Source organism: Leptosomus discolor, chromosome 3, assembly GCF_034619465.1.
Source record: "Leptosomus discolor isolate bLepDis1 chromosome 3, bLepDis1.hap2, whole genome shotgun sequence".
Taxonomy (NCBI): Eukaryota; Metazoa; Chordata; class Aves; order Leptosomiformes; family Leptosomidae; genus Leptosomus; species Leptosomus discolor.
In genome coordinates this window covers 43,620,086-43,646,964 of record NC_141393.1, presented here as the reverse complement: position 1 = coordinate 43,646,964, position 26,879 = coordinate 43,620,086, and the positions used below count along the sequence as shown (strand labels likewise).

Sequence of the window (26,879 nt, the reverse complement as noted above, 5' to 3'; positions counted from 1 at the left end):
AACTTTTGGGTTCACTTAAACAAAGCTGCTGTATTTCAAAATCCTTTAGTTCCAGAGCACGAAGGCAATTTATTTTTTTACGTAGGCTTGAAAGTCTTGTAATAGAAAACTGCCTCTGCCAAAATGCCAGGATACATAACTCAATTCACAGATGGGCTTCCCAGACTTCAGAAATTTTAAGATTCATTTTTACTTTGAACTCATGCCAGAGACTCTGAACTATACAGCCAGCAAAGCTCTACTAGTAGATTCCGCTGACATTTGGAATCACCAGTGATTTGTTCTCAGGATGCCAGAACAAGGCTCTAGATAATATTTCACCCCTATCATGAACAATAGAATTCATATAGGTGTGTCTCTCTTTTCAGGGTATTTTTGACCTTTTTGTTTTAAGTTGTTGGGTTTTTGTCACCTACACAGGCAGTAAATTCTTTTACAGGAAGGAGACATGATAATGCTTGTAAAGTTACGGTGTTTCCTTTAATCAGGGCTTCTGGCCAAAATCCTCTAAAGAATTTATCATCCATTTTGTGATCTCCCCTCCCTAGAGTAAAGTTTCTTCTCAATATTGGTAACAGCAGGGATGAGAAGTCAACTAGCATCCTCTAAACTCAGGATCTGTAGTCCAGAAAGAATATTAGTGACACTGAACTAAGACAGACTTTTATTCCAGCGTAAATTGTACCTTACAGTGTTACGGCTTAATTAAATATTGGCCTGGTTAACCTTCTGCTGAGTTTCTGAACCGCTTTTGGAGTAGGTGGAATTTTTCCTTCCACTAGTCTTCCTTTGAAACACTTTTCTTTCTCCCATCTTGCCACCACTGCACACACATGTGTGTACATATATCCCTTTAAATTAAATTGTCGCACAGTTGGAGGTGGGAAAAGGTGAGTGGTCCGTCCCATGAGACAGAGAAGAGGAGGAAAAGAGAAGGAAGCAAAAATCATCTCTTTTCCGGATGTTAAAATAGAGATGGTGGACACGGTAAAGGAGAACAAGGCCCTTCAATCTAGCCAGTGGTAGGTTAAATGTAGGTGAGACATGAAGTATCCAGTATTTTAGATCACTCATACCACCCTGCACCTGTCTATCAGGAACCTTTGGAGACCTTCTAAAGAAGACCTTGTCCCAGTTTATCTCCTGGCCATATACTGCACTGGTATGTGGAAAGGTGATTTTCTCCTTCATTTTTTGGCCTTCTCTACAAATACCATTCCTGACCTTCACTCCAGGAGTTCATCATGGCTGCTCTCACGTGTAGCATTTGGACTGTGGAACCATCCCTATGGTGTAGCTTGAGCAGGCATTACTGCCCAACCAACATGCCCGCCTGACATACCCACCTTTCTAGCAGTTAAGTCAAGGGTGATACGCTGACATTCCTCAGGCTCTCTCCTGAGGTGTCCTTTCACTGCTAGGGTTTCCGCCCCTCAAATGCCGAGTCTCAATGCTCCGCTCATTGTCTCTGTGTAGGGATGCCTGTGCACAACTAAACAGCTAAACACCACTGGACATTTATAAATTGATTAACTGGAGTGTCACTCCTCCTTCTTGCTGTTAGTAGTGGGAACCAGAGGGAAATAACATCATGAGGCTCTGCAGCAGGTAAACTCAGGATGTTAGATGTGGCTTTCACATACTGTTGGTGGAGCTTTGCCGCTTCTGTAACCAGCTCTGTAGCTCCTTCTGCGTCAAGGGTCTGTGCCCTGAGATTGCAAGGACTTTGTCTTACAGCCCAGTTCTGCCAGCTTGAATTGCATCCCAATAGAGAGCCCTACCTGCAGAGGTGTCTACTGTTACATTCAAGATGCTTGTCAACATTTGCAAATTTGCATCTTGATTAAGTGCAATCACATGGCTTTATGCAAATTGTGGTGCAAAAGCAGACTGAAGTCCTAAAGTACCTGCTATGAAAAAAGGAGATTCATTTGGTGTTAGCAGTGCTCTCAGTGGATTCTTCTCTCAGGTCATTAGGGAAAAGGCATCAGGCTTGGTGAGGCCCGTATGACATCTTGACTTGTATCTGTTTTTAGACTGCACACCAGGAAAGGACTGTGTAAGTATTTCTTCCAATGACAGGTAGGTTCCAGTGCACTGATCCCATTACTCTTCGCTCAATAAATTAGTTGTGTAAAAATTAGTGCTCCTAGAGAGGAGAAATTAACAGCAGTGGCTTGTTTCTCTGCTGGGCACTATGTGAACTCTTCTAAGCTCTACGGGTACATTTGGGACTGTAAACAAATTCCAGATCTGCTTGTCCACTGCAGCTTTAGCCACATGCCCCTGTCCTGACATAGTGCCCTCTTACTGCCTCTCCCAGGTCTTCTTTCCAACCTGAACACAAAGCATCCAGTGCCCTGCATTAGGCCCATATTAATGTTCCAACACACCCTCTGGAATAGTGACAGTGTTGTTGAATTGCCTAGTGAAACAGACAGAGACTGACTACCTGGCTATCTACAGTGACAAGAGAAATGTCAGTGTCACTGTCTTGATACAGTAACTGGCAGAGATGCTTCGCTTCTCACACAAGCACAATTTGTGTAGCTTTAAATACTACCTACATTCAATAGCTTCTGCTCAAAACAAGATTCCACTGAGAGCAGCTGACTACACATTAATACTGATGGGAAAGTCCGATTAGTAGGCAAAATTTTTTTTAAAAGGCCAGACAGCTTCCACAGAAGCAGGTCTGTGTTCAAGTTGCCTATTAAGTCAGGCTAGGGCAGATGTCAGCCTCTGGAATGGTGTCTAGTCCTGGAGGGGGTCGAACACTTCAGACCAAGTATTTGTAATGCCAAAATGACTAGTACTAAACAAGGAACAGGAATATGTGTTACCTTATTTGGTGTAATATGTAATCCACACGTAGCTTTTGCAGTCTACAGTCAACACAAATACTGCTAGGTGCCGTGGGTGACTGACTCCCTTTTCATAGATTCAGTTTAGAGCCAGTTCCAGTCTTCGGTTGATAAATGAACTCTAGAGGACCTTCTTTCATTCTCTAGGTGCTGGTCTCACTTTAGTAAGAATAGAGGCTCCCAGATAATGACTTGGAGCAAAAGCTGCAGGAAGAAGGGAATAATTCAGCGTGAATTAAACCATGCACTGCGGATGTTGTGTGAACAGGAATGATGGGGGCATGCATATAAAAAATTACCTGGCAGTACATCAGTCAAAGGATGTGCCTTCTTATATTTATGAATATTTAATTGAAGTTGCACATAAAGTGGGTGATGACAATGCTTCAGAGCTGATGATATAATATATAACCACTGAGTTCCATCTCAGACCCAAGTCACAGCAGTAGATTAGGGGAGTGAGGGAGGGGATTCCTACCTTATCCTCACCACAAGAACACACAGAAGTATTTTGCACAGACTGTTTAAATTCCTGTTGCGAATCTTATATACTCTTAAAAATCCCTCGCAGAGCATTTGTTAATGTTTGTACGCTTATGTGCTTGCAAGACACAGTGCCCACAGGCAAAACTCTACTTCTGCATTTATGCACGCACTTATGCTTTTATGCGTGCATATGGGGATTAGCATGTACAATGAGTCCTTTTTCTAATCCTAGTGAAATGTGGTAGGACCATTACTGCCAAGAAAGGGAACTTTCATCTCCTTCATACCGTTCATATTATTCTCCACTAATGGGCTGTCTTAGTAATTATAGCTTTAGAAGGAACAAAGTTGACCTGGGCTTACCTGCTGCAGAGCTACCACAGAGAGAGGATATTAGCATTGCCCTGGAGATAAAAGCACAGGCAAGTTATATGGATTCTAGTAACTGTTGAAAAATATATGAAGTATTTAAAAAGCAAAATGCTTAAGGTGTAAGGTCTCAGTTCTCCACTGTATCCGGGGAAAGTACTAACTTTGCATAGCAGAACTGCAAAAGATGCTGTGGCAATCCCACAGCTGGCAGACGGCCTTCCCAAAGGTTCAGATACAATGGACTCCTATTCTGTCACCTTCTTTTCTCTTCCTGCTTCCCCTGCTTTAATTTTACTGTTCATGAGGTATCCAGTTCTTCAGCTGATGGAGACAGCCATGTACCAGCTGTTTCAGGCCCTTTTCAGTCTCCAGGTGAAAGAAAGTGACCAACTGAAATATTTTTATTTTTTTTCCCCTGTAGATTATTGGGATCTAAAATGCCTGACTTTAATATCAGCCAGCACTAAGATACCACAATAGATTCTCAGATTTACCTGTTCAATAATTTTTTTTTTTCCCCACCACTTCACCTATTCCACTGATAAAAAGAGCCTAGAAATCAGCTGCTGTTCATAAACATCAGAGAGGCAAGCCGGAGGAAGTCTGGACATGGATAACACACTAGAGAGAGCGATCCCTCTCCAAGATTCCCACCAATCTATTAGGAAATCAAGTAGCAGTAGATGTGCAGGTTGAATCCAGTATGGCTCCAGAATACAGCTGGAGATTATTTTCTGTACCAGCACAGGCTATAGGGCTGCTTGCATGACATGGTCCCAGCATGGAAACTGCTCTTGAACAGCTTACTAACGATAAGCAGTTGAAAAGTCACAGTTTGGAGATTTCTGAGATCATGCAACTCTAATCTTTGAATTGCTGCTATTAACAAATCCCAGCAATGCAATAAACAAATCTCAGTCAAACTGCTACGTGTCTAACTCCTGAAAGTCTTCAGGATTAAGGTTACAATGTGTATATCTCCTGTACATGCTGTAAGCCCATCGGATTTCAACAGCAAACATAAACTTGGAAAATACCTGTGTAAAAGCATTTTTCAGATAGTCAAGATAAATAGAAGAATCTGTGCTGATTACTAAATATATCGCTTTTTCTCCCATGAGTTATAACCAGCTGATACTCACAGCTTGGTGTTTGAAGTACTTTTGGCTGAAAACTCCACATTTCAGATGAGATATAAAATTAGGGCCTCAAATATTTATTTTCATGAAAGCGCTCCTAGTATGTGATGTCAGGTCTCAAGCTGTTGAAAACATACATAGCCCAAAAATGAGGAAGGATAATAGCTCCTAAATTTCTCTGCATTTCTTTTGTAAAGAACATTACCATTTTCCCAGCAGGTGAGTAAACTGTCTTCTGTCTCCATGTTGCCCCATTCCTCTAGCATACCTGGAAATACGTACCCTTCCTGCAGAGCATAAATCACTTTGCTCTTTGACTATTTATGCCTTTTCTTCTCTGTTCTGGGCACTTCAGCTCCATTTCAGCTGCCTAGTTTTTCTGTGGGAGGTATCACTTCTGTGATAGGAATACTTAGAGACAAGGCTCACAAGCTATTTTTTTTCTAATTGAAAATCCAAAAATTTTGTCCAAGACAACCCAGACTACTCTTTTCAACACTGTCCTTCACAGCTCAGTGCCCTCAACGTTTTCCTCACTTGAGAAAAGAACACCTTAGAACTATAGGATTGTACACTTGTACCCTTCAGGTAAACCAGTACTCTAAAAGTCAGCAATGGTGACTAGAATACAGCTATTTTAGTAGTAACGATATGCTGCTTACCTAACCCCAAGCTGAGCTTCCTGTTACAATCTATTTTCATCACAAATGTTTAATTCAAAGGATATTTTGGGTCATTAGCAATGCTTCCTTGGACTCCAGCTTCTCCCATGAACCCTCAATAAACCATCATTAGTTCCTATATGATTCACAAAATCTACTTTTAGAACAGTATTCTAAAAAGAGTGCATGTGTGATGGGGAAAAGGGGATGAATTTTAAGTTAAAAGAAGCTAAGCTATGGCATTAATACCAGCACCAGCAGAAGCTGGACTAAGTGGCCTTGGGTTCTTGTAGTCTTTTACTCATGCACACTTATACCATCAAGCATCCTTGGTGCTTGTTTTGTGCTGACAGACATCACTGCACAGACTCTATTCTGACTCAGAATTTTCAGTACCAAAATGACAGTTATGTAGTTACTTACAAGAGTGGTAGAGCCCTCTCCCACCACATGGGAAAATCCTGCGCTAAAGACCCAGTCCCTGCTGTTAACTACATGCTATCCAGTACCACAGCAACTACCTGCAGTCCTTGGGATTCAAGGCAAAGTACTTCATTGGTAAGTATAAAGAGATTAGCCACAGAAACACTGACTAACAAAGTTTCCCCTGTGCAAAGCTAGACAACTCCTTCAATACAAGTTTTTCAAAGCTGGATCCCTGATCTCTGTGAAAGTCACAGATATTAAGCACTTCTGAGAACTAGCACGCCTGTTTCAAACCCTAAATGTGGTCGAATGTGCTTCTCTTTAGCAATCAGCTTTGAAAACCTGACCTTAACTTCTCGTCTAGAACAGAGATAATAGCACCCAACTGCTTTGTAAGCACTTGCAAGAGAACACTTGAAGACTGGAGGCTCTGTTCCTTTGCCAAATATTACTTGTCAGGAGAGTGTAGCAGTCCCCATAGGGAGGGATGACGTGGGACTCCTGCCTTCTAGTTCTCATCCTGCTACTGAGAGATCTTGGTTACGCTCTTTCATGAGTCAGCATCTGAATTTTTTCATTCATGAAATGTGGCTAAACATACCATTTTTCAGCATAGTTATCTCAATATATTTTCAAAATACTTTGAAAGAGACATGCTAAGAAAATACTGAACGCTGTTACCTGCTTGTATATTTTTCATGCCATTTTTTAGCCTGGCAGTGTATATTCTCAAGACATGTGCTGTCCCTACAAACACATAAAGAAATTGAACCTATTCTGTTTCTGAAGCTTCATCCTGACAGATCTATGAAAGAAATGTTTGTTCTTGCCCAATTGCCTGATGCTTATCTATTAAGAAATTTCATCTGAAAGTAGTCTCTTGTGTATGTAACCCGTTTTGTTTCTTAGCAAGGTTTCACGTTTCTTTCTGTGAAAACTGCTGTGGAAATGCATATGTACATGTTTGTATAAAGTCCAAGTGCTGATTTTGCAGAAAGATCTGAAAAATGCACAGTTTAAAAGGTGTAACTCCCTAAAAGCAAAGAAGTTAGACAAAAGGAGCAACTAAACAGATAAAAACTTGGAAACAGGAAGAAAATATCGTTACATGAGATAGAAATAAGATGTATACAAGACATTGTAAAAAGACAACAACCATGCTTAGATGTGTGTAGCAGCAGAAATAAAGAATGGAAGTCATATCTGAATGGTGAAAATAAAGAGCAGTGTCAATTCTGACAAGTGACAACATATAACACAGGTAAAAGTATAATAATTTTTTTTTTAATTGGAGATCTATCAAAGTTGATGGAATCAGTAGATAAGCAAGATATAAAAAGGGAAGATAAGGTTACTGCAGAAAAGCTGTGCATCCCTTAGATTGACATGTGCTATGGAGCAGGACAGGGATGTTCCTGATCAGATCATTCCTTACAGGGGTTGATCTGAGGAAATCTCAGGTTCAGGAAGAACGTCTCAGAGAAAATATCATTGCTCAGAACAAAGGACTTTAGCAGAAATCAGTGTACTGAACGGTAACAACTTGCTAGGAGCAGATGATGCTCACCCAGGCGTTCAGAGGCAGCTCACGTATGAAACTGCTTAGCTGCTGTGTGAGCTCGGTAAGTGCCACTTAAATCACCGCAGTGCCAGAGCTACGGGAAAGTGCAATCAAACTTTAAAAAGGATCCAGAATGAATGATTGTATTTCTTCCATACCCAGAGTTGGAAGAAATATATAATAAAAATGGAAGTAGTAGACTTGGGAAAAATATCATATGTTGGGGCTGAGTCAACATAGCTTTCGCAGAGCCTGAAATACAATCTCCTAGAGGTGAGATCTCTGAAGAAGCCTGTGATGATCCAGCAGGTGATCCAGTGGATATAGTTATCTGAGCTGCAGCTGTGTTCACTGGACAGTCCACACTTGTAACTTTTAGGGATGGAGGGTGCCAAAAGACCTTAATGGCTCCTGACTGGCCTCTGCCAACGGCCTCTGCCCGTTGGCCTATAGCCAATTGCCTGGCCTTAGCCTTTGCTCCTTGTTTGGGCTGTGTTGTAGGAGTACGTATCTTCAGTCTGGTCTTGGCTTCCTTGCTGGACCTTGGACCCATGTTGTAGCCTTGTCTTCAGTCTTGTTTCTGCCTTCAGGTTGGATGTGATTCAACACCTTGTCAGCAGGCTGTGCTGAGATCCTGTGAGACTGTGCTGTAGTCACAGCATCTAGGGAGCCCCCCTTATGGAGTAGCCCTTTTCTTGCTGCTCCCCTCTGGCCCATTTGTCTTGGTTCTCTTTCAGGGCAAACCAGGGAAGGGGGCAATGACCTGTTATTATAGATGTTGTGAAGTTAAAGTGGAGCTAGGGCAGAGCCAGAAGAGTATTTGAGTTCTGCAGTATAAGCTTTGCAAAAGCTTTAGGAGGACTCATCAATAAAATAAATCTGAAGATTTAAAAATCCTGTAGGAAAAATGGTGCAGGTAAATGGCTTGTTTTCCTAATGGGCCATCAGAGAACCTCAGAAATCTATTGTGGCATCTGTATGTATAATCTATAAATATCTGGAGAAGGTGAATAGTGAAGTAACTAGCTGCAGATGCTAAAACAAAGTTTTGAGATTGTTCAATCTCAGCATCACTTCTCAGCATGGATTACAGGACAGACTGTTCATGCTTGCAAGTATTTTCTGCAGGAAGGAGTTACTGGTCTGTACTGTGCAGACAGGGATCAAAGGAGTGAACAGGCAGTGAGTGGTGATGAGGGGTTCCTGACTGTTTCTGGAAACATCCCACTTGCACAAATAGCAAACCACTAGAGAGCAGCATTAGATCAGGACTTCTGTTATATGCCTGAACAACTTGTAAATAAAACAAAGCATTAGGGTGATGTTTGCAGTTGGACACTGGTTTCAGACCAGGTTTTATCAGAACCAGGGAAGATCTAGACCAGCCACTCCTATCTGGCTCAGCCCTTGGGTACTTAGATACTCAAAATTGAAACCAACTGTTGTAGCTTGTGTCCAGGAACACAGCTTTCTCCATGCATCAAGTTCAAAAACTATAGTAAAGTTCTTTTCAACCTACAGCTACTGCAAACCAGATAAAATTAAGCTAGCTGTAAAAGTTTCAGCTGATTCTTGACTCTAGCCATCTTCTCAGGTTAAGGCTCACTGACACCTGTAATTATCTCCAGTGCAGTCTTTGGGCTTGTGCCTCTACTTTCTAACATTATAGTATCATCACACTGCTGTGGGAGTGGCTCAGGAGGAAAAGAGTCCAAACATGCATTTGTTTCAAACCAATTTCAACATATCTCCATATTTTCACTGGAGATTTTTTTTCTTGTAAATAATAAATCTTTCATTTAAATAATAAATCTTTCACTTAAATAAAAACATACCTAAAATGAGGAAATATGACAATCTATGCTGTGGCATAAGATAGTCTAACCTAGAAATTGACTAATTATATTAAAACTAGCATTCAAGTATTTATGTATCAAGCATATACTATACTCGATAGTAACCTTTTCTCTGAAAGCTTTGCTTTTTCTGCCTGGTAACTAGGACAAAGTAAGGACTAAACACCAGGGACCAGATTTACAAAATCTTAGTTTTGTGATTTTGACCTTTTCTGCAAAAGCCAAAACATTTTTTTGCACTTGATCAAGGTCAATGATTTAATTATTCTGAACTGACTGGCAACTGAAAAGCAGGAAAGCTCATTTTCTTCTCCTAATCAGTAAATAATGAGGCATGAATTGCATGCTTTCACTAATCCTAGCATCCTGAAGGACACAATATCTGTGAACAGATAACTGTTAAATAACACAATTTTAAACACAAAGTCAGTTTTGTGCATGGTTTTATTTTTTAAGTCTTTTCAGCCTGTTACAGTGTAGTATAATATTGCCTTTAATGGCTACAAAGTTATTTTAAAATGCTCTTCAGCAGAATCTGAGTTCTGTCCAAATGCAGCACAGAATGAAACAGGTTTAAAAAGAATTGTCATGTAGTAAGTGCAATACTTTCTATTATTGTGACTTAAAAACTAGGACTCCCAGTGTAGTAAGAACAATTGGCCTGTTTAAACATGTAGTGATAACTGTGAATCCTCCTGAAAAATAATAATAAGCTTCTTAAGGTGAACACGCAGCTGAGTTAAACCAACTGCTCATTCACTACCAATCGTCTGCATAACTTTTTGTGAGAATAGCTGAGAAACTGAGCATTAGGGTCATATTCCACTGGATCCTTAGACAATCACATGGCCTTTCACTCTCCTGAATATTGTTTTCCATGAGGTTCATACACTCTAATGCTTTAGCCAGGGAAAATGCCCTCTGTACTTTCTCATTATGGAAAGTGCATCGGACTTACTATTCCTGTTGCTTCTGATGATTACTACTGATACAGAGCTAGGGAAAAACCTATACTTAAACATCAACAGGTGTTTGGGTTTTCTACTTTGTCATTTAATATTATGCCAAGAGGGACTTGGATTACACAGCAAAAGAAATGCTCATTCTCTGCCGTGGAATGAAGGTGAAACTAAGTAAGCATCACTAAGAACGTGATAAACATCATATTAAAATTACTAACAAACAGCAGTGATAAACTGTCTGGCAGATCAAGGACAGTGTAGCTAAGGATAAGAAATGTCAAAAGACAGTGTAAGAAAAGGCGTACAGGAGAAAGAATGCAAGCTATAGCTCTGTAATCAAATTATTTGGATAGATAATGAGACCAAGACCTGAACATTATTCTGCTAGAATATCAAAGCAGACAATGTAGACAAGCAGCATCAAAAGGGAAATTTGCATCTATGAGACAACTTCTGATAATGTGTTATCAGATGATATGAAAGTTTGGTCTATTCATTAGCCTTGAAAAATACCCAATTATTTCTGGCAGTCAGGAAAATGAATTAAACCATAGGATAAATCTCTTGACTTGAGGGTTACTTCCACGGAATGGATATGTAAAACTGCATGGTAGAACTTCAAAGAGCCCTTCCATCTCTCCTTGCTGCACACCTGGAGTGACCTGGCTCCAGGCTCTGCACAGTGATCTGGTGTTTTTCTCTTGCTGCTATTGTCTAATATCTTCTGCTCTCTCCCCTGTCATTTTGTGATGTGCAGCAGCAGAACTGTGCTCCTGTGACTCCCTCTGTCTCTCTTTTGAACCTAATCTTGAATAGACACAGAGGTTTGTCAGAACCGTACAGGAGGACCTCTGGTTATCAGTGTCGCAAATTAATGAGGACTTCTGAACTTCATCCTCTTACCAGCCAAAGCAAAAGGGGTCCTTTATGGCTGCACCTCGTTATTGCAGTATAATCTACATGGGAATTATAACTGTAGATGAATTGTGGAAGTCACAGAAATGTGGAATATTTTAGAAAGTTCAGGAACAAACTATAAATAGGGTAAAATGAAAATATTAGTAGCAAAGCTTTACATAATATCAGCTAAAATTTTCCTAGCAAAGTACTCCTTGAAAACAAAGGACCAGCCCATACATCTATCTGGACATGCACCCTCTGCCATCTTGATCTGTTGTGAACCACATAGGTTCTTCTAAATTTTGCCTTTGCAGACGATTCCAAAGGTTTTCTTGCTTGTTTCTTAAAGTTCTGATGCACCAAATCCTCAGGATTTTCTGTAGCACCTAGGTATTTGTGCAGGTGCTGAAGCTGGGAGAAGAGAGCAACATCTATCTGCCTATAGTGGTGTTCATGTGGCTTCAATATGAATATTCCCATTGTGTGGCTAACTCTTACAGTGTGGGTTTTCTAGGATTCAGCCTGCCTTTCTAGGCTCATTTCTATTCATGGACATCAAAGGAAGGAGGGCTTCCCAGAAGGTGGGAAGCCAAAGCTGTGGGAGCTGATGGTTTTATTTATTTGTAGACTCCAGGAAGACACACAGTCACTGCCAATGATGATTACGTTGCAAGATACAGTATTGGAAAAACAATTTCAAGCCACAATCAGATTCATCTCTGGCTCCAACAGATTTCTAGTGTTCCTGGCCAGCAATGCCTGGCTGAGAGCTGTGCACAGAGGGGACAGGCTGACAGATGGGCTCTGCAGAGGGGCATGGCTCCTGGCAGCAAGCTAAGGAGTTTCTAGGACAGGTAGTCAGTGTGGATGGATCAAAGAGTTCCTTGACATTGAGTTTTGCTGTAAACAGACTGGTACCGGATATCCTGTCCCTTGGTCAGCAGTGAGGGGACCTGCAGCAGCTCATGGCTTCTTCTCAGAATTAGAGATGAGTCACTTTAAGGTTGCTGTTTTTTCTTTCCTATTGCTCCACTTCCTCTGTTTTCTGAAGATAAATAGAAATGAGAGCCTATAAATTCTCTTGAGAGGTCCTGCAGCTTGTTTGTTTTGTGAAAATACTTCTTGTTATCTAATTTTGTTACACTTTTTAACAACAGCAGCAGCTTTCCCATAAAACTTGCCTCAAGTAAACTAACCACAGCTTTGAGGACTGAGCTGCAGAACGGAGAAGATCATCTTGGAAACTTGAAGATGAAGTACTTTCTTCTGCCAACTCATTTAGCATTTCTCTATAGCTTTGCACTAAGTAAACCTGTCCAGGTGTGTCCCAGCTCTCAGATGTGAGAATTTACATTGCTGCTGCTGAGTTGCTCTGACTATCTCAAAATTAGTTACAAACTTTTACTGCTGTGATTCTACTTGATAGAAGTTGTCTGCTATGGAGATAAGCATGTATTAAAATATACGCTTTTTTTTTTTTTTTTTTGCAGATAGCTACAAGAAACAATGACTTAGGTGAGTTTTCTGTAATTATTATATAAATTACTGTAGGTTTTGATGGGGTTGCTTCTCTATACCTCATTCTCATTATTCAGTATATTTTTCTCTTTGAAAATATTTTCCAGCATCTGTGGAAAACAAGGAATTCAGATGGGTTTTAAAGTTGCACTCAGTGTGATTACTTATGCTGTCATGATAAAGAAATTAAGGAGACTTACTGAGCAATTGCTACATGGAATGTTCTCCATATGTAGCCTCAGCAAATCAGGATACTTTTCACTTTGATTTCTTTCCTGTGTGATATAAGGCACTTCCCTCTCTGCTGTACCCAAGACTATTGTACATTTTTGGCACAATAACCAGTCAGAACTGAGGAGCATATCACAATGTCTTATGTCAAATTAACAGTTAACCTGGAAATTAACAGTTTGCACACATTCAATATGCATGATAAAATTACTAATTTCTTTTGTATGATTCATCCCATTTTTACAGAGGTCAGTTATGTTTTTTCTTTAATTCCACAAGTTCTAATGAAGAGAACAATGACTTGTAATACTTAGCCTTCCACTCTGAAGGCTTCCAAAGCTTCTTAAGCTAAAATATATTCAGTCATGACTTTGATTACAGCTGCAGTATGACACCTATATTAATATTAATATTATCCGGGAAGCAAGGCAGACCTAACCAGTCTTCGCATATTGTGAATGCTAGAGTCACTCAGTCTTAATTTACTAATCCTTTTTCACATTACTGGGAAATAACCTTCAGTGAAAGAAATTTCCAAAGGTACAAAAGCTTGGTTAGTTGCATCCTCGCTGCCTTGTATGTTCTTTATTTTCTTCATCTTCCAGGTAGTGAAATAGCTGTGTATGAAGGAGACATCCTCTTGAGAAGAGGACGACGCAGTGCAATTAACTGTGAGAGTTGTTTATGGCCCAAGTCACAAGATGGACTAGTCAAGGTTCCAATTAACATCTCAACTGATTTCTGTGAGTGTATGCAAATTGGATGCTGTAAAGTTAGCATTGATCTTCTGGTCCCTATACTCTCTGTTATTTTATGTTTCTGTGGCATGCACCAAAAGCAATCTTTGTTCAAATGAGAATTTATTGACATGTCTCTTTTGCTAATCTGTTAGCTCTAAGGTAGTTTGGCTAAGACTCTAAATATTTCAGTTACAGACACTAAAATATGTGGTTACTTGGGCAGTAGTTGTTACATAAATACAAGATCATTAATTGTAAATATGAATATTAGCTCATTCCTGCTAGCCAAATGCACTTTCATATTTAGCAAGTATGGAAGAAATATAATTTGTTCACATTATGAACGTATTTTTGTCAAAATTACCACTAGGAGCACTTTTTTGAACACTATAATTTTCTTTCAAATCTCTGATAGAAATATTCCTGTACTAAAAATCCTGTAGAGGCAAAAATGGAGGAAAAATCCTTGGAGATATTTTTTCCCTTATTATTTCCCTCTACTCAGTCAATAGCTCTGTGCTATGCAAAAGGCTGCAGGACTGATGCCTTAATCTAGAAAATTTTGTTCCAGAAGACTTCATAAGGGCTGTGCAAGCCTTTCATCTCTCCCCTGCTGAGGCTTCTGTGGTCTGAGGCTTCCATACAAACTCTTCTTAAAAGATCTTAACTTGAGTGAAAATGGCATGCAAATGAAATACAGCCTGTGCCTGATTCCTGTCTCTGGGGAAAGGGAACCTGTGTTATCATCTGGGCTGAGGAAAGCCCAATCTTTGCATTACCTAGGCTGCTCCTCTGCCCATGTCCTTCCAGAACAGCAGCACATACCCTTGTGATTAGGTGAGGGTTTTTCCGTCTACCTCCCTCTCTCCAACCTTTAAAGATGAGGAAGTTGAGATACAAAACAGTTGTAGATGATTCATAAGTGAGGAAGCCAAATTAGGCCAAAATGTTCAAAAGTAGATAAACACTCTGATCTTTACTTGGTACCTGAATAGAAACATTGTAATCTTCAGAGCCTCCGAATGTTGGCTGTCTCAAGTGATTTCAAACAAAATAGGTTTTTTGGTGCTTAGCTACACTCAGATGGCTCATTAGGGATACTTTAATCCAAGTATTTGTATCTGAAACTGTTTCATTTTTTCCATTGTGTCTAATGGAAGAAACAATGCTAGTCTTCTGCTTTCCATCAGCTGTCTCCTATAGAGTATGCATAAAGGCCAGCTATAATTCTTACATCTCCCCTTAAAAGTCCAATCAACTTAAAGATCTCTGAAGGCTTTTTGCTCTTTTTTTATTACACTTGCATGATAAAAAGCCAACGAGTCCTCTGAAGTTTTAAAGGAATGCACCTCATCAATGCACCTTGTTTTTGATTAACCAAGGAAGATTTCTCCTGGCCCCTTTCTCTTTCTAGCAATGACAGAGAGGTCTTGGATTGCTGATGCTCTGCAAGAGATCTCCACCCTGACCTGCGTGCAGTTTATAAATCGCACTACAGAAACAGACTATGTGCATGTTGAACGTGGGCAGAGGTAAGCTCCCTGTCTCCTGGGAGTGGAAGCACTCAAAAGGTCTTTCAACTTCTTTTCTGTTTTGATCTAGATTTAAGTAATTGCCCTTTTTTATCCTCAGAGTCAAAATTCAGAGAGCAGGTGCAATTTTTCATTTTTCTTTAGGTATACTGGTGGTTACATGAGTCAATAGGTTGCAGAAATAAATGTGTGTATGGACTTAAAGATAATGGGGTATAATTCAAAGTGAGATATTTTCCTTAATTGTAAAAATTTAGAGAAGTATAATTGTTTCAAGTTCTTTGCTTAACAACTTAAACTGCTTCATCTTAGTTTGATATAGCCATTTTACTGTTTTAAAATTTGCCATACTCATCACAAAGGCTTTATTTCTGCCCCTATGCAGCTTTTGAAAGCCTAGATATCTCACGCCAGTGACTATTTGCACATCCCCTCCTGTGGCTGCACATCTGGAGGTCCTTGGTGGCATAATCGTTACACCTATTTCTTTGTATTTGCTGAATGTGATCATTTTGGTTATTGATTGCCTATTCTTAGCTGCTGGTCTTACTTTGGAAAAATTGGAGGACGTCAAGCATTGGGCCTGGTGAAAAACGGTTGCATGGATAAAGGAGCAATTCAGCATGAAATGAACCACGCATTGGGTTTCATCCATGAACAGGCACGGAGTGATCGAGACAGGTTTGTCAAGATTATGTGGGAACACATTGTGGCAGGTATGTCCACTAAATCTTAAGAGAAAACATATACTTTCAGATAAAGGAGAATGTTTCTTCTGTGAACAGCAATGCAAATAAGAATCATCATTAATGCTGGCTAAATTGCAGCAGCAGCACATTCAGTGTGATGGAATTTCTTGTTCGGTGTTTGTACTAGGGGAATTTCTGTGGCTACACCTGTCAGTGTGGTCCTCCAAGGCAGATGCAGCCTAAAAGTGGCTCTATGTTCTTATTTTGATTGCTATCTTAAGCCTAGTCTCATCTTATATCCAAAATACCAAGGTCATCAGGAACACAAAATGTTGTTGCAAAGACTTGGCCAGGAAGCAAGACCATGGGACCTTTAGCTGAGGTAGGGTGAAACACAGTATTCAGAGATCACGGTGGGAATTGCACTGCAACTCTGTCTCAAGGGAAAGCCATGGAAATAGGGAAGGCAGCAGGTAGGCATCTTGGCACTGGCAGTGAGTGAAATGCACGTAGCCTAAAATGTAGACGAATGAGGGACTCAATGTAGAGAGAATGGAAGCGCATGCAGCCACTAGCATGTGCAAAATTCTGAGACGTGGCATGATGTGAGAGGAAGGACTGTGATTATTTCCTCCTAGAGGACAGAATAATATACACTCCATGAAAAGAAGGAGCAATGGGGAGCAATCAGGACTGGTAAATCTGTGGGGGGAAAACAGGTGAATGTTAGTTAGGAAAAGGAACGCAGGATGAATAGTTTGGGCATGTGCCCTTGATCTGGGTGCTGGGAACATGGGAGCATACACAGAGCTCCAGGCTCTGGGGGCAGCAGGGTAGACAGAATGGCAGGAGGTTCCAGGGAAAGTTAGAAAGTGATACGTAGAAGGAAAGTAGGAGAAGGAAGGATGCAAGGAACACTTGTCTGACGGGTCTGACAGAGCTGGACAACCCACAACAATTGTAAAAAGATAATAGTGTACTTTGTTACAGAAAATAATGATTCTGGACTATTGAATACCAAATTCTAACAAGTCTCTTCAGCAAGTAAGATATTCCGCTGTTCAATGTCACGCAGAGCTGAAAATATATCTGTCTTTTTCTCCAGATGGAACTTGATTGTTTTTATTGCAAATTCCTAACACACTGTTCTCCAAACTTTTTTTCAGCTATTCCCATGATATCCTAAGTAAATTCCACTTGTGCTGTTCTTTATTGAGGTTTCAGCTCCAGTGTTAAGGTGTAATTTTGCTATGAATTGTTTGCCATTGTACAGCAAGGATGTGCCATGTTTGAAATGCTAGCAAAGGACGTGCTAGGAAAGAGGAGTTGAAAACATGAAGTTACATCAAAGATACTAGACACACATTAAATCTTACATTAGTTTTGCAGGGGGAATTCTACAGGTTCAGATGTCATCATTCCTAAAGGATATAGACGTAACCAAGCTCTGATTCAGGCACAGTATCATGAAAGGATAAAAGAGGGGGAAGAGGTGATGAAGACAAGACTATGCAAAAGGAGATGGGGGATTCAGTGTTTTGACAGTAGTTGCCAGGAGTAGAGGCTGAGAAGACTGGTGTGACAAGGGAGTTAGAATGCAGAGTGTGTGCAGCACAAGCGTTGTATGAAGAGATATGCAGGGAAAAGGAAATGAAGAAACACAGCTATGTGTGTGAGGACTGTTAGTGTACATCTCTTGTAAAAACATGCTGCTGTCAACAGGGCTGATGGCAGAGCTCCCACTGACCTCAGTGGTGCAGAACTAGACCTCAAGACCTTTTGCAGCTTCCCAGCTCTCTCACACAAGCTGTTTTATTCTTGCCAAGACTGCAGTACCGTGGATGTTTGCTGGGTTTTGTTGTTACCCAGCAATTCACCTCGGAAGCCATCCTACTTCTCTGTTTTGACAAAATGCAGCCTGATCGGTTGTTGTCCTCTTAGCTACTTCAAACTCAGCTTGTTTATCCCAAACTTTTTGGGGAAAAAACCTGTATTCAGAGTCTTCAGCCAAAGCTTCCTTTTCAGCTCTTCTAAGTCATTACACTTAGATTCTGGCAGAGGTAGTTTGTTTTTTTTTAGAGTGGAAAAGATGGGTTAAGTCCCCACACATGTGCAGGTCTAGACAGCAAAATCTCTCTGGCCTGTGATGAGGCAGATACTAGTTTGTTGGCAGCACCTCTGTCCAGCCAGGCTGCTGGTTTTCTTTTTTTAGCAAACCAATTCAGCAAAGCCCTCATGTGCCAAACAGTAGCCATATGCTTAAATGTTTCACTGCATTTGTACTGTGTTCTCTGTTCATCACCTCAGAAGTAGCTGTGCACTTGCTGATAATTCTTTGTGAAATCAGTATGGCAGATAAGAGGAACTGAGATAAAAACCTAACAGAGTCAGGAAAGCCAATGCTGTTGAGAACCAGTTTGAGCCTTAACTGAGTTTTTAAGCTATGAACAACTCCCAGACTTTCTATAATTCAGGACTTTGAAGATTCTCTTTGCATTCCTATCCCTTATTGGGACCAGTGCTGAGGGACATTACTGGAAGAGACTGGCTCTGATTGCAAGCCTGCCAGCCAAGTTGTGCAGACTCCAGAGATTTTTCTGACAAGCATCCAACCCTGAACTCTTGTCCAGATGGTTTGTGGTTTACAAACCACTAGTTACAATAATGAAGGTACAGATGTTGAACTGGAAAGGAGTGCTCAGTGGTTAGGGCATTAGCCTCAAGGCCAGGCTGACTGCATTCAGCTCCCTGCTCTGACATTGCTTGCTTGCCTGTCTTACCATGGACAAGAGACCCAGGGTGCAATTCATATTCACGCTCTCCAGTCAATGGACAGAAATAGGTCCCTTCAGATGAAACTCTCTCCCTCTCCCTCCTTCTCCTCCAACTATCCTGAGAGCCTTGATGAATAGCTTCAGTGCCTAACTTAGAGAAATAAAGCTAGGTGACATGAATTCCCATCTGTGTCTCTGGGACCCAGTCCTGTATCAGTGTAATGCTTTCTTACCTCATATGGGCATTTTAAGGCTAAACAGATGAAAAGTGTGAGATGCTCAGCAGCTATGATAAGAGGAGCTATATCAGCAGCTGTACTCAGACAGAATGTTTCTAGCTGATCTTACTGAGCTTCATGCGCGTCGTGTCACTTCACTGTAGTCACTGCTGATGGGTGAGACAAAGCTAGAACATGGCTGATAACATGTCCTTTGGGGCAAGTAACACTGTAAAGTAAAACTGTATCCCTTTCTTTTGTGGTCTTATAACCCTCTGGTGGAAGAACTCAGCAAGGTAGGTTGGTGGTCACCCCCACATATCGTTGATTTTTTGATCTTGATGGTCAGCCAGATTTTCTTCTCAAGATATGGATGCAGCTTTGGGGACCTGGGCTGGATGCTTATAATGTTCAAGATAATGCACTAAAATATATTTGGAGACACACTGATGAAGATGGACAGATGAATACCTTTAACTGAAGAGTGGAATGGATTCAATGTTTATATCAAAACTTTGACTTATTTGATTTGGTTTATGTTCTGAAACCTACTAGACCGAGTGAAAATGGGTTCCTGTGGGCTTTACAAGGCTCTGGTAGTTTTGATGGATCAAGATCTCATGAGAATGAGTATTTGTATCCTAAGTTACTCCTAGGATTATGACAGCAGGCAGTGTACTATTAGAGCAGCAATAATTGTTCTGACTGCAATGCTGCTTTCCTACCTCACAGGGGAACAAGGGAACTTTGGAAAAGTGAATTCAAAAAATCTGGGCCTTCCCTATGACTACTCTTCAGTGATGCACTATGGCGCGTAAGTCGTTTTCTGAGATGTCTTTTCAAAGGAGCAAACAGCTTTCGGATCTTCCCGTCAGATCTAGGAAGAAGGAATTGCTCTGTGCAGGGAATGACTTCTGCTATTCACTTAAAATTGAGTGAACGGACAGAATTAAGGGTGAGCATACTTCCTTTGTCAGCAGGATTCCTGGAAAATAAAGTTGATATGGATAGAAGAAATAAATAGGACAACATTTTCTTTCACAGTACTCCTGTCTCTTGCTAGAGGCCTTTGACATGGCTATGGTCCAAAGTCTAATTCTTCTGAGTCACTGATCTAAGGCAGTTCTGGAGTCTAAAAGATTTCATAAATGTATTAACAGCTGGTCATAGACAACAATATTTAGGTACAGAGAGAAGAAAGATGGATTTTTTTAATATCATTAAAATGTTGTGTGCTGCCTCATATTCATTTGGGAATACTGTCTAAGGTTGCACTTTAGTCCATAATGTACAAGCTTGTATCATGTACATTCTCCTTTATTTCCACTAGCAAGTAACAACCTCTAACAAAACTGTGAAATAAAACTTGTCTGTCAGGAAGCAGGAAATTGCAGATAGCAAATAAACAATGAGTAACTGAGACAGAAGTACTCCTGCTCTTCTGCCTCTGGAACCATGAAGGTGGGATTCAGTTCATTTTGCCAGGATATTGGCAAATGCTCTCCTCACTCAGGACGGTGCAGATTTTTCTTGTTTCTTGATTTCAGCTGCTGCCCACAAAATGGCTGCCATGCTAGTCCTCTTCAGGGAAGACTAACTGGTCTCTGAGAAGCTTCTTGCCCTTTTCCATTGAAATTCTCTGCATGTGGTACATTAATATGATTATGCAGTTAGAGAACTCCACTATTTAAGAGAAGTGATCTAGAAATGTGATTTCCTTATTTCTACAGGTATGATTTCTCCAGCACTCCAGGGAAACCAACTATTGTACCAGTTCCTGACCCCTCTATACCCATTGGGCAGAGAGAAGGGCTGAGTAACTTGGATGTAGCTAAAATCAACAAGCTCTACAAGTGCAGTAAGTGCTGTGGATAGAAAGCATGTGAATCCTTATACAGCTGATGTCTGTAGGCACTGTCAGACATCCCCCAAAGGAACTCAGCCCACAGTCCTTTCAGTACATCTCTCACTTGCCCTACAAGAGGGCTGGTATGTATGTGGAAACAGAACTGTCCCTGTGCCAAACTGCTGCCTTCTTGGAAAGGACAATTTACTTTCAATAATTCACTGTCATTTTGAGTTATCCTCACCTAGTCCCTGCTCTTTGACATAAGCAAAACGCATCAGAGAAATCATCGTTGCTACCTCTGTCAACTTCTCATTTCAGCAGAGCTCTGAAGGTTGCAAAGTATGTAAGCTATCCTCAGCCACAATTATAGGGTAGAGTCATGTGCATCAGTAGTACCAGCAGGTCTGTGATTTCTTTCAATTGGAAAATGACTGCAGGGCTGTAAGTATGGGTGCCATTTAGGTTGATCAGAACATCTCTTTAAGGGGAATTCCCCGGGCTTTTTGTATAGTTATTTACTTCCTCACTCCATCCAGTTCTTAATTCATCGCTGTGGTATCTTAAGGTCTAGAAATACTTAGCATTCCTCTGTAGCAGGAACTCTTCAGCTGAGATGCGCAAAACACAGGTAAAACACTAGACGTGCTCCTGCAATGCATGGATTTTTGCCTTGGCTCCCAGTACATAAGCTAATTGATTTATATGGTATTTGTCTTTTCTGAGACTGTTCAATTAGTTTCCACCAAAACAACAAGAAACATTAACATGGCCTAAATATTAGTATACCAAATTCTGCTCTGAATTGTGTTAGAACTTAGCTAAATAAACATAAGTAATTAGTGGGAATCAGCATTCCTTCAGTTGGACAGTTAGGTACAGAAATCATTGCTGCAAGTGATTCCTCCCAAATTCTTAACTTCAGATAAGACAAATTTACAATGTAAGTATCTGAAATGGAGTCAAAGACAGTGATAGCAGGTATTTAATTATATTTATTCTTGATAGTGGGGCTGGGAATGAATCACACGTCTGTTAATCACACTTCTGGGAATGTGAATCACACATTCACTACTGTTATTATGTAATTTCATAATTAGGTCTGTATGTTTTGGGAAAAAAGTACTAAATTTTTAAAAAAGGAGAAAAATTCAGTGGCTAAAAAAAAAAGGACAAAAAGTCCAGTTGCCTCGGGGAAAGTAGGGAACAAGAGGAAAATATCATAAATTCATATTTTCGGGTGTCATATATTCATATTTTGTAATTTGGGGAGTTACACATAGTACCATAAATGAAGACTACATGTGGAAAGATGAAAAACAGATGAGATCAGACTTTGTACATCAGTCATTAGGTCTGCAGCTTGACTTCAGTGCTCTCTGTCATTGTTTTCCCCCAGCGACTACCTCTCTGCTTTGACAGAATCTAGTTTTCAAGCTTGATTTTTGCATACGCTTATGAATACACACACATTTGCTGATGGGAATTGATGTACTGATGTCATTGAAACTACTCCTGTGATGGAGGTTAAGGAGTTCATGAAGCAGATAAGTACCTTAACTAGCTTTATTTCACTTGCAGGTTTTGAATAACTTTTACACTAGGTACATCAATACAATTGTAAGCATTATAATTCATTTCTTTTTTACAAGCTTGACTGATGCAAATGGTTGGAGAGACTTGTCAGGCGTTTCTGGAAGATTTTTGTGCAGTTTTCATTCTCTTCAATACTATTTGGTTCTTTCCTTCAGATTGCTGTAGCTCTGTGTTGCCTAAATCCAAAGGCTCGTTCTCCTCTATCAATTACCCATCCCCGTACCCGAACAACAGCAACTGCCTGTGGTTGATCCGCATCCGTCAAAGTAAGGTAATTTTTATTAGGAAAAAAAAGGTTTGGACCACAGTGTCAAGGCTACACATCATTATTTCATTATTATGACTGCCATCTGGGAGTGATCTTCATGGACCAAGACATTTATTTTGTTATGCAGTGAATGAAAAGACAGTCTCAACCATTTTCATAAGATTATCAGGTGCATTATTTAACTTGATTTTTGTCCAGTTAAGATTGGATGGCTTTTCAAAGACAAGTAATAGTCAAATGTCAATCACTGGGCTCAAAGACAGGGTGGCTAGGTGAAATTCTATGCTCTTTTTATACAGAAAGTAAAATTTCAGTGATACATGGATAGTAAAATGAATATGAAGTCCTAGATCACTTCATAACAATTAGATTATTTGAATTTCTCCCTGTGTATATCATTAAACCAAACATCTGTTTTCTTATTTCTCAAGATTTTCCTGCAGTTTGAGGCTTTTGATCTCCAACCCTCCTCAGACTGTTCTTCTGACTATATAAAAATTTACAATGGAAACAGCAAGAATTCCCCTGTGTTGCTGGACAAATACTGTGGGAAGGGGCCACTGCCCTCCTTAGTAGCATCTGGATCGACAATGCTGGTAGAGTTTGCAAGTGATGAGAGCATTACAGCCACAGGATTCAGAGCCTCCTACAACAGGGGTATGAACACTTCTTTACAGAGCTTGGAGGACAGCATTAATAGTATTTGTATTAAAGAACTGAAAGTTTTGAACAGGTACTCCAGAGTAGGGGTTTTTCTTTACACTTCCATAGCAATTGCTAATGCAGAAAGCTAGGCAATGATGGGGCTGAAGGTTAGCAGGAAACAGAATGGGATGTTGCATGGGCCTCGTGTTAGTAATCCTGAGAACCCACTTATATTCTTCTGAGAGCCTCTGCTAGGCTTCTTCGCATCTTTAGAACAATTTCTTTAAATAAAACCAATGCAACAACTGTAACTAATAGGAGCAGTGCAGCCAAAGAGCACAAAAACTGCAGAATTTGACGAGAAATCTCAACAAATGAGATGTAAAGCCAATATCTGGGCAATATGTTATTCAAGGTTTTGTGGCATTTTATGTAATGGGAGAGGTACTAACCTTGGGTAACTTACACTTTCTGAATTAAAGGCTTTTGTTATGTTACATGAAACAGTGCTTACTGTAGTCACATGAGGGGTGTCTGTTTTATGAACATATAAATGCATTAGGGACTGATGGATAAAATTCTATTGTGCTGCCACATGCTTTCAGCTAGAAGGCAGTAACCTAAATAACTTGTTATTGCCTTATTTCAACTCAAAATGCAAACTTTTTTAAAGCATAAATTGAAGAAATCTTAGAAATGTGTCGTTTTTACTGGTTTTTTTGTTAGTCAATGGAGTCATTTCTGGATAGCATTAGATCTAGCTTGATAATGCAATCTTGAATACTTGAGCTAATTCTTTTCTGGAAGTGCAGTAAGTTAGTACCATCATAATGCTATGCTAATATGGTAACACTCAATTGTAAAGACAGATACAGCTTTAGATGCAGCTGTTTCCCATCCTACAAAGGTTATTTAGCAGCTATGTTTTTAGTTCTCTCAGTACAGCTGCTGATACAAATACTAAACGAAGAAATAAAGTATTTCAGCAGTAGATTTTCATGGTAGCACATATTTTCCTTGCTTGAAGAAAAACTAGAATAGAATATAAGCAAGCTCACTTCTGCTGCCAAAACACTCTTGTTAATACACCTTTCTCTGTTTTTCTCCTGTACTCCTCAGTCAATTGTGGAGACACTTTCACAGACTCAAATGGAGTCATCACCTCTCCAAACTACCCCAATAAATACCTCAAAAACCGAGCATGCTTCTGGGTCATCAGTTCTCCAGTAGGATACAAGGTAAGGCACAGATGAATTCACTTGGGGGTTTCATCAGTGTTCATAGAATCATAGAATACCAGATTGGAAGGGATCTCAGGGATCATAGAATCATAGAATCATTAGGTTGGAAGAGACCTCTAAGACCATCAAGTCCAACTGTCAACCCAACACCACCATGCCCACTGAACCATGTCCCGAAGCACTACATCAACACGGTTTTTTGAAAACCTCCAGGGATGATGACTCTACCACTTCCCTGGGCAGCCTGTTCCAATGTTTGACCACTCTTTCAGTAAATAAGTTTTTCCTAATGTCTAATCTAAACATCCTCTGGTGCAGCTTGAGGCCATCTCCTCTCGTCCTATTGCTTGTTACTTGGGAGAAGAGACTGACTCCCACCTCACTACAACCTTCTTTCAGGTAATTGTAGAGAGTGATAAGGTCTCCCCTCAGCCTCCTCTTCTCCAGGCTAAACAACCCCAGTTCCCTCAGCCGCTCCTCACAAGACCTGTTCTCCAGACCCTTCACCAGCTTCATTGCCCTTCTCTGGACACGCTCCAGCACCTCAATGTCTTTCTTGTAGTGAGGGGCCCAAAACTGCACACAGTATTTGAGGTGCGGCCTCACCAGTGCTGAGTACAGGGGCATGATCACCTCCCTACTCCTGCTGGCCACACTATTTCTGATACAGGCCAGGATGCTGTTGGCCTTCTTGGCCACCTGGGCACACTGCTGGCTCATGTTCAGCCAGCTGTTGACCAGCACCCCCAGGTCCTTTTCTGCCAGGCAGCTTTCCAGCCACTCTTCCCCAAGCCTGTAGCATTTCACAGGGTTGTGACCCGAGTGCAGGACCCAGCACTTGGCCTTATTAAACCTCATAAAATTGACTTTGGCCCATTGATCCAGCCTGTCCAGGTCCCTCTGCAGAACCTTCCTACCCTCGAGCAGATCAACACTCCCACCCAATTTAGTGTCATCTGCAAACTTACTGAGGGAGCACTCAATCCCCTCATCCAGATCATCGATAAAGATGTTAAACAAGAGCGGTCCCAATAGTGAGCCCTGGGGAACACTGCTTGTGACTGGCCACCAGCTGGATTTAACTCTGTTCACCACCACTCTCTGTACTTGGCCATCCAGCCAGTTTTTAACCCAGTTTAGTGTGCCCATGTCTAAGCCACGAGCTGCCAGCTTTCCTAGGAGAATGCTGTGGGAGATAGTGTCAAAGGCTCTACTGAAGTCCAGGTAGATAACATCTACAGCCTTGCCCTCATCGACTAGGCAGGTCACCTGGTCATAGGAGGAGATCAGGTTGGTTAAGCAGGACCTGCCTTTCATCAACCCATGCAGGCTGGGCCTTAGTCCCTGGCTGTCCTGCACATGCCGTGTGAGCGCACTCAGGATGAACTGCTCTATAATCTTCCCTGGTACCAAGGTCAGGCTGACAGGCCTGTAGTTTCCTAGATCCTCTTTCTGGCCCTTCTTGTAGATGGGCGTCACTTTGGCAAGCTTCCAGTCGTCTGGGACCTCCCCTGTTAACCAGGATCATCTGGTCCAACCTTTCTTGGCAAGAGCACTGTCTAGATAAGATGGCCCAGCTCCCTGTCCAGCTGAATTTTAAAAATGTCCAATATTGGGGATGTTCTCTAATGGAATCTTGTTTTGCGTTGGAGAATAACAGCTGTAATGTCACTTTTTGAGCAGGCATTCTCAGAGTAAAAATCTGAACACAAAAATACCTGAGGTGTGCAGTAAGGGAAAACCATTACACATGCGTATGAACTCTTACAAATTTAGCTTGTACCAGCAGGCTTTGTTCAGAATAATCCCTAGGTAAGAGTTCCCACTAGAAAACTGAAACATTGCACAGGTGCTGTTTTTATATTTCTCTAGAGAAAAGAATTTAAAGCATACAAGATCAATCTTGTCCCTTGCTTCTCCTTCCAATCCAAATGCTGATGAACTAAGCAAATAATTTGCTACTAATTTGCATTACAATATGAGATCAGGATGTGGTGCAAACACAGAATAAAAAACAATGCCTGCACATAAGGAATTTAGGCTATTTGTGCTTGTTACATACAAAGGGTAAGAGAAAAGGATATAACCTGGAAGCAAAGTGCTTTTGTTGTATTTTCTCCAGATCTCTCTCAAAATTTTATCCTTTGAGCTGGAAGATAGTGACAGATGCATCTATGACTACTTGCTCATACACGATGGAAGCCGACCTACATCACCTGCAGTTGGCCCTTATTGTGGGACAGAGAAGGTTGCAGACTTTATTTCCACCGGGAACTTTGTGCTGGTTGAATTTCACAGTGATACAGTTTGGGAGTTGCCCGGATTTGTGATGAGTTATACATTTGGTAGGTAG

At 40.7% G+C, this 26,879-nt stretch overlaps 1 protein-coding gene across 1 annotated transcript; it reads left to right on the top strand.

Moving 5' to 3' along the window:
• The first annotated feature begins 8,417 nt into the window (after positions 1-8,417).
• On the top strand, positions 8,418-26,879 carry LOC104344050 (embryonic protein UVS.2). The gene is made up of 11 exons (XM_086462994.1): positions 8,418-8,426; positions 12,719-12,743; positions 13,583-13,720; positions 15,132-15,249; positions 15,787-15,965; positions 19,663-19,744; positions 20,661-20,788; positions 22,528-22,643; positions 23,072-23,297; positions 24,405-24,523; positions 26,649-26,879. The coding sequence occupies exons 1-11, from the start codon at positions 8,418-8,420 to the stop codon at positions 26,877-26,879; spliced, it is 1,371 nt and encodes a 456-aa protein (XP_086319120.1).

Coding starts and splice junctions, on each gene's coding strand:
- LOC104344050 (XM_086462994.1), top strand. Junction 15,966..19,662: donor GTGGGAACACATTGTGGCAG/GTATGTCCACTA, acceptor CCTACCTCACAG/GGGAACAAGGGAACTTTGGA. Junction 19,745..20,660: donor TCAGTGATGCACTATGGCGC/GTAAGTCGTTTT, acceptor TTATTTCTACAG/GTATGATTTCTCCAGCACTC.